This window comes from Argiope bruennichi, chromosome 2 (genome assembly GCF_947563725.1).
Source record: "Argiope bruennichi chromosome 2, qqArgBrue1.1, whole genome shotgun sequence".
Classification (NCBI taxonomy): Eukaryota; Metazoa; Arthropoda; class Arachnida; order Araneae; family Araneidae; genus Argiope; species Argiope bruennichi.
In genome coordinates this window covers 6,078,347-6,091,223 of record NC_079152.1, presented here as the reverse complement: position 1 = coordinate 6,091,223, position 12,877 = coordinate 6,078,347, and the positions used below count along the sequence as shown (strand labels likewise).

Genomic DNA, 12,877 nt, shown 5'->3' with positions numbered 1-12,877 from the left:
CACAATTTGTCACATGTTCTGTTTGTTTATTTTGTTTGGATAAAATTTTCTTTTGGTGGATGTTGGTCCCATTACAATTAAATTGATATTGTTAATGTTTGTCGATTCAGTTCAGTTCTGTTAATAGTTAATTTGATGAAATATGTAGCCCGTTTAATGTGATTCATAATTTCTTAAGATTATAATCCTATTTCTATTCAAGAATAATTTAGTGCTAATTCAAAAAATAATGATATGAAATCATTTAAACCTAAGAAAGTGTAATCTATACGAAATATATATATATTGTATGAATTGCTTTCTGTTTCGTATTCATAAAGTATGAATTTATTTTTTGTTTACGATACTGTATATTGTAAGGAGGATGAAGATGACCCCAAAGATGCCATTATATATTTTTTCCCGGTGCAGGTAATCTTAATAGTAATTTTTTATTAAAAATCTATAATCGAATGTAGCAAAAATAAAAAATTATTCCGAAAGAGCATTGCAATATATATCTTGAAATCAGTATAAGGCTGATTGACATCTAATTACCTTATGTATATGTTAGAAACTGTTATTATGAGTTTATGACTATTAAATACTAACGAGGCACATAAACAAATACAGTGGCTCCCAAAATTGAGTGTACACTATACTCTTTCTTCTTTAATTTTATTCTTTTTGATCTTAACATTCCTATTTATGACTAATATTTATAAGGACGACAAAATATACATTAACAAAAGTATTAGTCTAAAAAATAAAACAGTGGAATCAATAATATTTTTATTACAGTAATTTTTATGTCAAAGTTACAAATTCCAAAGTCGCAAAATTGAGTATACATCTAGCAACATTTGTCAACAAAAAGAGAAAAAGATAAATTAATATTTTGTTACATATCCTTTTGCATTTAGAGCAGCTTGTAAACGGTATGGCATTGAGTTGACAAGAGTTTGAGTTGTTTCGCCGGATATTTTCGATCACTCTTCTTGTAATACTCTTTTTAAGTGTTCCTTGTCCCTAATATCGTGTTTTTGAACTGATTTTCCTAATTGTGCCCACAAATTTTCAATAACATTGAGATCCGGAGATTGAGGAGGGGTGTGTAATTGCATTTTACAACTATACAACAACCATAACTTAACTATTTTAGCTGTATGTTTCAGGTCATTATTTTGTTGAAACAGAAAACTTGACCCTAAACCCAAATTCTGGGCACTTTGTTTTAAATTGTTCTTCAACATATCCAAATATTTAATTTTATCCATGATTCCATCAATGAAAACTTAATTTCCCACTCCTTTCACAGACATACAGCCCCATACAAGAATTGAACCACCTCCATGCTTGACAGAAGAATTGGTGTTTTTAGGAAGAAGTTCAGAATTGGGCTTTTTCCAGACATAACATCGACCATCACTACCAAAACTTTGAACTTACTTTCGTCACTGAATGTTACTTGATTCCAGAAGTCAGGAGGCTTTAAAATATGACTTTTAGCAAATGAAATTCTTTTATCTCGATTTACTTTGGAAATGAATGGTTTTGTTCTGGATACGGAACCATTATAATTTGCTTTTCAAATTACTCTTTGAATTGTTTCTGCAGAAACACACTTTCCAATTGTTCTTGAAGTAGATGAAGCAATTTTTGTTGCACTCATCTTAGGATTGTTTGCTACCTCTCGAATAACTCTTCTCTTGGTCGTGGCACTGAGGATTTCTTTTCTTCCTCTTCCAAGTTTATTAGCAATTTGTCCATGCATTTTATACTTCTGGATAATTTTTTGAATGCATCAGTGACTGCGTTGAATTTCCCTTGCAATTTCTCGTAGAGATTTACCATCTTCAGACAATCGAATAACAAGTTTCTGAATTTCAACATTTGTTTCATTTCTGGAGCTCATTATGATAACCAAAAAGGTTTGTTTTTGCTTGGAAATCAATGATTGCTATTTAAAGTAACAAAACTATTTTACTTATTCATTTGGAAATAAATAATGGTAGTCAAGTCGCATATTTTATAAGGTGTATACTCAATTTTGTGACTTTGGAATTTGCAACTTTGACATAAAAATTACTGTAATAAAAATATTATTGATTCCTCCATTTTGTTTTTTAGCCTAATACTTTTGTTAATGTATATTTTGTCGTTCTTATAAATATTAGCCATAAATAGGAATGTTAAGATCAAAAAGAATAAAATTAAAGAAGAAAGAGTATAGTGTATACTCAATTTTGGGAGCCACTGTATATATCCAATTGTTGCTTTCTATCAAAAATAAAGTTATGTTGTTGTGATATGAGTGCAATATTATTTTTTGATAAGAATGGTGTTGCATAACTTAATTTCTTTAATTAAAAATTTATGACTTATTTATTCATTGTTTTATTGGCCTGAGTGAAGATTAGTGTGCACCAGCTGTTTGTCGCCAATATTGCAACCCATCGGATCCCTCTTATAGCAACCGTACTGCTGTTTTGTTTACTACTTTTTGCAATGGTTGAGTTGTACTTAAACTACAATTAAATTATGAAAAATGTTAAATTAAAAATATTAAAAAAATATCAATTAAAGATTTTACTTTTGTTCTTTATTATAAAGAAATTTAAGCTTATAATTAAAAGTTATTTTCTTCTTTCTTTTTTTAATGTGAATACGAACAGAAAATATTTATTCTTTTGCAATTTTTAATTGTCAGTATTCGCTTTAAAAAAATCGTCTGCATTCTCACTTTCAAAGACAGCTGCAAATGGAATTCTTCGCAGTTCTCGTAATTCTTTTGGTGTTATAACAGTTGGTTCCCTTCATAATTTGTTATGTCGGGATTATTTCGAACCTGTAGAATGGATGAAGAGCGAGGTAAATATGCGTACATATATATTTTACGAGTTAATGAAATTAGGAAAGGATTCTTGTTTGAAATTTTGTATTGAGAATGGTTTGATATCGAACCGGCAGAATGGATGGAAGGTGAGTGGAATATATTCTTTTACAAGTTGATGAAGGTGGGGAAAGTATGTTTGTTTGAAATTTTGTATGGAGAATGTTCCGATTGCTTATTTCTCCGTTTTTTCTTTTCTCTTGGTTATGTACTGTTTCTGTTTTCCACACAGTCTTTATGTTCAATGTGCTAGCGAAGCTACTAGGTTCCCGCTCCCGCTGCTAGCGAAGCCGTAGGATGTTTTTTTTAAGTTAAAAAATTCTGCCCGGTGCCTTCTACAGATGCCGAAGGCATCTGTAGAAGGCACCGGGCAGAATTTCCTCTGAAATCCGTTCGTACAACATCCTTCATTCTTTCTATTCAATTGATTATGTACAGTTCATGTTATCCACACAGTCCTTATGTTCAATGTGCTAGCGAAGCTACTAGGTTCCCGCTGCTAGCGAAGCCGTAGGATGTTTTTTTAAAGTTAAAAAATTCTGCCCGGTGCCTTCTACAGATGCCGAAGGCATCTGTAGAAGGCACCGGGCAGTATGAAAAAAAAAAATACTTATCAGTAAAAAGTTCTAATTAGATGGCGGGAAATAGTAACCGTAACTGTTCCGCGGAAGTATTTGTTTATTTTGTCCGCCATCTTTATTGGCGACTTGGCATTGTTGGCGCAGCTGGGTGCACACTAAAAGTAACTTTTACCGTTTTATTTACTTGGTTCAATACAATTTTTGGTTTGGTAATTTCACTCACTATTTATTCCTGTGACTTAAAATTTACAATGCCATTGATTATTTAAAAATTTTCAAGGTATTTTTATAATAATTTTTACCTGAATTTGAAATACCTTGAATAAAAATACAACTTTTTAATACTGTTTTTGTTGCTGAAAATTTTAAATAAATTGTATTGATTAGAAGCAATTACTGAAACAATATTTTTAAAGTGAAAAAAAAAAAGTAATATTGAAATAATGTAAACTATGTGCGTACAGATTAAGGAAAATTTAAGAAAATTAAAAATGTATTCTGCATATGTAAAATATATCCCTGTAGTAATTTCTGAAATGTATGAAAGTGATGATGTATGTATAACTATAAAGTATTGATTAATATTTATAACTAATAAAATATCTAATAATAAAAAACATTCATAAAAAAGAAATAATTACCATTATTTCTCTTTTGATGAATGTTTTTTTAGGATCTCTATTACCATATTAAAGTTATCATCTTGTAAGACAAACAATATTTATTCCAATTTTAAAAAGTGTATATTAACTTGCATATTCCAGGCATCAGAAAGTCATCGTTACTTTTTGTGTTGCCAACTTGTTGGTGTTGCCAAGTTTTTAAAATCTGCATTTTCTACACCATCAATTATTGTATTGGATCAAGGCAAGTTTGCATTTCTATGGTCAGGTAATTATTTATTGGTGAGTATAAATACTAATTATTTAAAATAGATTGTTTCATTTTTACTTTCTCATACAAGAGATATAAAAAGTATTATGGAAATCAAATATGATAATTTAAAAATGTAATGCATTACAATTATTAAATTTAAAATGTCATCCTTTTAACAAATTTAGAGATTAACTATGAAATTTGAATGAAATAAATCTATGTAAAGCTTCTCTGTCCACCCATTTATATTCCTCTAAACATAACTTAAAACTGTGAGAAACTAGACAGATGAAAAAAGATTACAAAGGAACCTCATTTAATGAGCATAATCCGTTCCCGAATCGTATTCATAATATGAAACACTTATTAAGTGAAGCAGTTTTATCCATATGAATCCATACAAAATAGTTTAATTTTTTTTCTGTCTTTTCCAATATATATATAATTTATTATGTACATATTTTCTTTACAAAAAAAAAAAAAAAATGTTTTTGACTATGATTCAAAATCTGGCAAAATTCAGGCACAATATTATTGTTAAATGAATTTGTAGTGGGCTTAGCTATTGCCTTATTAGGGTATGCTTCTAATGCAGCAATTTCCTATGCTTTCAACATTTCCCTTGTTTCACTGAAAGGTTTTTATGTCTGTTATTTCTTCCCTTCCTGGCTGTGTCTCATCTGTTGCTTTTTATTATGACATAGTCTGCAGCTCCATAAGATCTTTTTTTAATTCTGGTTATGTTCTTCCACCAGCTTATCAATATCATTGCAATCCACTTCTTGGCCAGAGTCAAAATCTTGTCAATGAAGGTTCCACAGGTTCTTTCTCAGGTCCTTTGCTAGACAACATTATATGGTCAAAACTGTTTCCATTGTCAATATAAGGGTTCTCTTTCTTTTTTAGGTTAAAGGGGACTTAAAGAAATTAAAATATTTAACAAAAATTATGAGTGTACAAATTGCAATTTTTCAAAACTGATGGCCTGTTGATGTCTAAATTTCACATTTTATTTCAAGTTTTTTTTAAAAAAAACTTTATTTTTCATCCATCTCTGTACATCTTGTATTAGCTACGTTTCTCTTTCACTCTTTAAAGTTTCCATTTGAGTCTCCATTAAAAAGAACCTCAAACTAAATTGAAATCATTAGAAAAAATCTCATGTTATAAAGAGATTTAAGATAAGACATGTTAAGAAAGGGATTCATAGAATAGAAGATAAGAATTACATGTTATTCTTCAACCCTTTCTTTAACAGCTTCCAAAAAATTCTGCAGTAGTAAAAGTTGATGAAAACGGATTTCTCTCCCTTTCTTATTTAATTGATATTCTAACTTATGAAGAAAATTAATCAGTTTTTGATTTTAATGAATATACATATATCTTATCCAATTTTTATTGCTCCATATAAAGAACTTTTATTTGATGCACAAAAATTACTTTTCTATTGAAAATTCATTCCCAGGGAGAAAAAAAGGTGAATATATGTGAATTCCACTGTTTCATCTGCCATTTAAACTACATTTAATGTCTACATCTCTGCATGGACCTTGATTTATCTTATTTGATTCATAATGAAAGGATTGCATTCATTATTCATGAAAATTTGACATACTGTAAAAATTGACACAGTGTTTGTAACGAAATAAGGCACAATCTAAAATAAATGCAATAAAAACAATTTTTAAAATTTTGGATTTACCACACACTTGTAAATTGTTTGCTTTTTATGGTATTGTTTGGGTAATGTAAATTTTTCTTTAAAAAAACTTTATTTCTTCTCTGGTTTTCAATTTTTAATTTATTATTCATTGTTATAAATGTTATAAGATTTTATTATCAATATTTTATTTCAATATTTTTTACCGAAATAAAACAAATAAAGTAAAAATGTATATATTATAAAGAAAAAAACTTTCATAATAGTGTTATTTCTCTGGATATTTGCTTAAAAAAACAAAATAAGATCTTATTTTATTCTTATAAAATTAGAATCATATTAGTAAGAATCTTAATTATTTATTGATTACTGAACTATGAACATTGGATAAATATACTTCTTTTATGTATACAATAAAAATAATGTCCTAAATGTAAAATTGCCTTAAACAATTTTTTTTATATGATTTAGGTTCTTGGTGCAAATTCTGATATAAGCTCAAATGTACTGAAAGATCAGCTCTCATTTTTATGTGGAATATTTTGCTTTTACCATGGCAGTATTAATAATGTTCTCAAGGTATATTTTCTTTTATTCCGATTTTATTTCAATGATTTATTTGTAAGTGAACATTTGAAACATTTATTTTGCTTTCCAAAGTGATTTTTATCTGTGAGATACTTATAATTATATATATATATATATATATATATATATATATATATATATATATATATTATAAGTTATTTAGATTTTGAATATTTCTGTTAGAAAGTTGAAAAAATTCTAAAATTTTTTTATAAATTTTTATTAAAAAGTTAGTCATTCAGCTTTTTTACTTTGTGTTTTATAAATATTTTATTTATTTTGATCAGGCATGAGTATATGTCTGTCAATAATTTTCCAGCCAAACTGATAATTCTAGGTGTACCAAATTTGAAACAAATATGCTTCTGAAAATGGAAATGTGACTCCTCTAAGCAATTTTTTTTTAACAGTTGAACTTAAATTATCCATCTTAAATGTAGCATGACGATGTTGATGATGTTTTCAGTTCTAATCTAACACCCATTCTATAAACTATAAAGATGCTAATTACCTTTGTGAAATGAAATTTCTGACTGAAAATATTTTAAATATAGTAAACTTTTTCATTGGTAGGAAAACATGATTTAAAAGTTTGATAAAACAACAAAATAAGTTTGACTTTCATTTCAGTAGTGAAAAATTTTTGCCAATTATGTCTAAAAATTCTATTAAAAAATTGTTAAAATTGTGGTAAAAATTGTATGGCATTTAAATTTATATCATTAAAAAAATAATTTTTTGAATACAGTTTTGAGATGATGAAATATATTTAAAAGTTGTGACAATAATTTTGGAATGTATCACCTAAAAATACAGAAATTACCTTTTATTTTTGATTAATTCATATTAAAAGTTAAAAAAAAAATCTGCATTCCTACCCGCCAATGCATATATGCAAGAGATTTAATAATTCTTGTGTTAATACTCAATCCAATTAAACATCAAGCATATACATACACATTTGCTTTTAGTAGTAGTAAATGATTGATTATTATTACAGTTTTCTCCCGACATTCATATATATTCTTCTTTTGGGATAAACAATGATATATGTGTTACAATGGTGTTTATGAAACACTAAATTACCATTTATTTAAATTAATTCCAATAATATATTTCCTATATAGATAAGTTAAATCAACTGTACCCATATGCTGACTGTAATCTGCAGTAGCTTTCAAGAAGATTATGCTGCATGTATTTCCTTTTATACCATATTTAAAAATGTTATTTTACTCTTGATTTATTAATGAACCTGATTTAAGGATTTTATTTTACTAAGAGAAAAAGATGAACTGTTTTTTTTTTAATTGTTTTTGATTTACAAATTAGTATTTTATCTATTTGTTATATATACTATTATTCCATTAAGTAAAATATTGTGTATACCTAATATATGAAAGGGACATTTCCTTCAGATTCCAAGAATTTGTTTTTAAATTTTTTGAAGTTATTCTTCATAATACTTTGTATTTCTCACATTTGGATATCTGTGCTCCGCTTCTTTCGTTGACTAAATCAGTTGCTCACAATAGGCATTTGCTTCTAAGGAATAGGTGTCAGAATGCAGTCAGCACTCTATTCAGTTCTGTGGCATGATTGGATTGGGAAAGGCAGGGAAAATGCCCAGGACACCATTTCCAAAATGTAGTTAAGAGAGCTATTTTTTATAAATATTTAGCTCTGTTTTCTTTTGTATTTATATGCAAAGAGAAAATATCTAATCAATAAAAAACTTTATCTTGCATTTTTAAAGCATCCATATTTCTAAATAAATAAATAAATTTAAATAAAACTAATGAAACATTGTTCTCTGTCTATTCATGAACATTGCAACTAAAACGTTCAAAGAAATAGACAAATAAATTTTGGTATCCTATCATAATCCTGAAAATTATAGATCTCTACCAAATGAAATCTACAATTTTTACTCATGAAAGGAAATCCATGTATCTAATTGAGCAGTACAATAAGCTAAAAAAAATTTTTAAAAAAATAAAAAAAATTGCACATGCACATCAAATTCAGATAAAATCTGTTAAAAGTTTTTATGCTTTTCCATCATTATCACATGAACACTATTTAATGTAAAAATTTGTGTAAATGAAATTTGGTATGTCAAGATATTGTGGAGCTGTATGAAGTGTATGATAAGAAGATACCCACAATTCAAACACAGTACAAAACAAAAATACCATCTTGTAAATTTTCCTTAATTATAAATTTTTAAATTATTTTTCAAAAATGTTGACTAAAATTCATTATAATTTGGTCTTGTACCTACTAAGGTCATCCTGCACATGGTAATGTATAGTTAATATACTATATGCCATAGTGATAGTTTACAATATTTCTGAATTTTTTCATTAATTTTTTTCAAATAAAAGAATTTTATTTTGATGATCATAACTGATAATTTTATTTTTATAAAAAATTCTAATTTCACTTTAACAAATTTATATTTTAGGCTTGTGATAACAACCGTGACGAATTTTTAAGTCGGATGGAATTAGCATGGTCACGTTACATTACTCTGTCACAATGTTTTGGTAACGTTCTTCAACTCTCTATGAATGCTTTGCCACTAAAATCTTACAAAAAAGTAATTATCTACCAAAAGACTTTTATTAATATTTTATTTTCATCTTTTTTTGTTACTTGGGATGTGTAGAAATTGTATTTTTTTAGTGAATATGTATATATATTGAAGTAATGTTTAAATAACAAATTTGAATTGCAAAGCTAATGAAAATCCTTCCTTTCAAAATTATATGGAGCAAAACTGTTAAGAATATTTAAAATAAATATAATCTCTAAAAGACTATTATATCAAAAAAGTTTAGATTATATCAAAAAGTTTAATTTCTCAGCATTTAAACTTTTCCGTAAATTTTTCATTATTACTTCATTATTGAAAAATATAATTTTTTTGTGGTGTAGATTTGGGAGAAATTGTAGGTGGATGCTATGTAGAGCTACATACGATTTCAGAAAAAAATTTGTTCAATGTAGCAATTTATTGGCTGTCTAAATATGCATGATTTTGAATTATAACTGGATTCAGGTTTGCATTGGTTGTGCTCAAATTCTGGGATCTTTTGACTGCTGGAAAGTTCTCAGATACTTGAGTAAGTATGTCTCTTGTAAGAACTTGGAATAGATGGACCATATACAGGTGATTTTAATAATTTGTTGCAAATCTGGGGTATTTTTCAGATAAATAAATAAAAGCTTTTGCATATGGTTCAAAATAGGGTAAATTTTGAGAACAGTATATAGTTTTCTGACATACTCCAAATTAGCATCTAGAATTTTCAATAATTCTCTAATTGGATTAGCTTGCAATTTTTTGAGGTTTTTTTTAGAGATGTTCTTCACATTGGAGATTCATATAACATTATGGGTCGAAGAATTGATTTGTAAAATAAAAGCTTGTTCTTAACCCTTTAACTGAGAATTAAAAAAAAATTTTTTTTTCTTCATTTTCTATACAAATGAAGAGATTAGAGATTAGTTTCTGAATAATAAAAATTTGTTCAAAATTTCTTTTCCAGATTTTTTTTTTTTAAGCCAGAGACTGGATATGATGTCACTACCTTCAAGAAATTATTTTTATTAGGAACAATTGACTCTAATTTTTAAAAGTTAGTGGAATACTCTAATTTTTAAAAGTTAGTAGTTAATTAGTGGAGTGTCTCTTTAGTGGTCATATGACTCATTGCCAGCTTACTCTTACAAAAAATTAAGCTATGGAGTTTAAATCTCTGTTTCTGGGTTTTGTTGAAAGCATGTTTATAAAATAATAATTTTGTGTCAAGAATATACAATAAGTAATTATATTTATTTATAAAGGGGACATTATAATATATTTATTTATAATTTTATTCATTTAAGCTGAAAATTGTGAGTGAAATCAGAGGAGACATTTTATGTCTTCTAGTGTGCAGGAGATAAGTACATTTCAGTGGATTTTCTAGTCAAAGGGACAGAGTAAAGAGAATTGTTGTATTGCTAAGTTACAATCTAGAGCAGGGATAATGTTGACTTCAATGTTAAACAAAATTGGCAAAAGGAGACTTTCCTAAGCACAGCTGTTAAGGATTAGTCTGTGGAAAAAAATTACATTATTTACTCATGCCTGTGATTTACATGAGATCAGGAACAAGTGGATAGTTTTGATAAGTTGATCCAAATGTCCAAGTCGCATGAGCTTAAATATATGATAAATTATCATGACAAATCTTACCAAGTTTTTAAAAGTGACTAATAACATCAGATTTTTGGACTAGTCTGATACAGAAAGGAATTTGTAGGATAAAAATAAATTATATTTGCACTTCCTTTCTGCTACCATGAAATACGATCGAGTTAAAAAGGATAACGGTATTAAGACATTAAAAGAATGTTTTAGTTTAAAAATCTGGCTTTGCAGTTTATTTGTCAATGCAAATATTGAATATTTAGCTGCAGCTGGTAAACAAATTGAGGATGGTTGAATTGTATAAGTGAAATGGCCAATATTCTGTAAAAATATAATTCCAGATAAAGCTATCAAAATGAAGAAAATCTCAGTTTTTCGAAATTAAACCATTTGGAAAAATAACCTGAAAGAAAAAAAAAATCACTAGTATAATTTTCAAGTGCTGGGCCAATTACTCAAAAAACATTTTTTTTTTTTTTTTTTTTTGTTTATTTTTAATGTGGATTAAAAAGAGACGGGAAACTAAAAAATAATTTGTAATTCAATGCTTTGACAAAAAGGGGGGGGGTATTAGAACTTGTTGATAAAATCTGTAATAAAATAATGATAAAATAAAAGAATTATAAATAATAATTTACTTAATAGTTTTAAAATTTAAAACACCAGGGGCAGATTAAAAACAAACAAACATGCATTTTACAGTTCCATTCACTATTTTTGGTCATAGTGGTGAATTTTATGTTCATTTTAACATTTGCTGCTGTGCCTAGTGCCATTTAATTAGGCTGTTTTTCTGCACAAACAAAGGAAATCCTAAACATATAATTCAAAAAGTATTTTTTTTTTTTTCAAAATATCTGGATGGTAAATTGTTTTCAACCTCTAGTAGTGTTGGAACTAATGAAAGCATTAGTTTTTGGAATGATGCTGGACTACTTCAACGAATAAAAAAAAAGTTTTATTTTCAAGTCTTTTGTTGGTGTCTGATTATCCATCCAAACTCCTGTTATCTTTTTTTTTTTCAGGTAATTGGAGCTACTTCTTTGTTGGGGATTAGTTATTCAGCTTATCAATTAAATTTTTTAAGTCACTTCCACCAATGATTTTGGGCAATAGCCCTAACCCCTATCAATAAGAGGATTTTTGTCATCAACAGTCTTTTTTTATGTACCTGAGATTCTTAAAACTATAATTTTCAACTAATTTAATAAAAGTGAATCTTAAAATGATATAGTAATGAATAAAAATAGTTTAAAAAGCATACTTTTGTTCATGAACTAAAAAAAAAAAGTAGTTCCTTTTTAGTGTTTAATTTACAATGCATTATTTAAAATTTTATAGAATCTTGAAATTATATTTTTTTCATAAATTCACTATCAAATGATGCCTCTCCTATGATAACCATGAGAGGCTCCTCCTCTACTCAAGGAATGTGGATAAATCTGAATGACTGGAACACAGTGACAGCAACTATAGTTGACTCCTAAAGGTGGTCATTACCGTTCACTCTCTGTTAGCACAAAATACCCAACAACTTCGTTATGATATCTACTCAAGGTTGGCTGGCATTCAGAATATCGGACAATATTGTGGAGATATATTGTAATGCCTTTTTAGCACAAGATATTGTGCAATATCTTGTGCTAATAAGGCATTACAATCTCTCCCACAGGTGGCAGGGACATCCATCATTGGAAGAGGGTAGCTCATCCCACAACATTTTTGTACCCACCAGGGCAACACGAACCAATTACCATGCTGGAAGCTCCTCTTCTCTATGTTTGAGGTTCTCTCCCCCAGAATTGGAGAGCCTCTAATATGACAGTAAATTTTAATTAAATGGATTAATTAATATTTAACATGTTGATTGCCATGGGCCACTAGTGACTGTCAGGCCCATATGAATTGTATTGTAAGAAATTCTGCACGGTAGTCAATGTGTTAAGTTCTGAGAATATTTAAAAAACAAAATGGGAAGAGCTCTGTCAACCACAATTCACGAGTGGGCAAAATGTTTGAATGAAGTGAGTGGAAAAATATAATATAAAATTTCATTTCTTCGAGCATGAAATAATGCAATTTATATTAATTTGTGTTAC

General features: G+C 28.0%; 1 protein-coding gene across 1 annotated transcript in view; it reads left to right on the top strand.

Moving 5' to 3' along the window:
* The first annotated feature begins 20 nt into the window (after positions 1–20).
* The window catches only part of LOC129961923 (uncharacterized), a 39,780-nt gene continuing 26,923 nt past the window's right edge, over positions 21–12,877 (top strand). The window contains exons 1-4 of the mRNA XM_056075560.1: positions 21–411; positions 4,218–4,358; positions 6,461–6,568; positions 9,045–9,179. Of these exons, the coding sequence (XP_055931535.1) occupies positions 322–411; positions 4,218–4,358; positions 6,461–6,568; positions 9,045–9,179 (474 nt within the window). The 5' untranslated portion in view covers positions 21–321. The remainder of the gene's footprint in view (positions 412–4,217; positions 4,359–6,460; positions 6,569–9,044; positions 9,180–12,877) is intronic.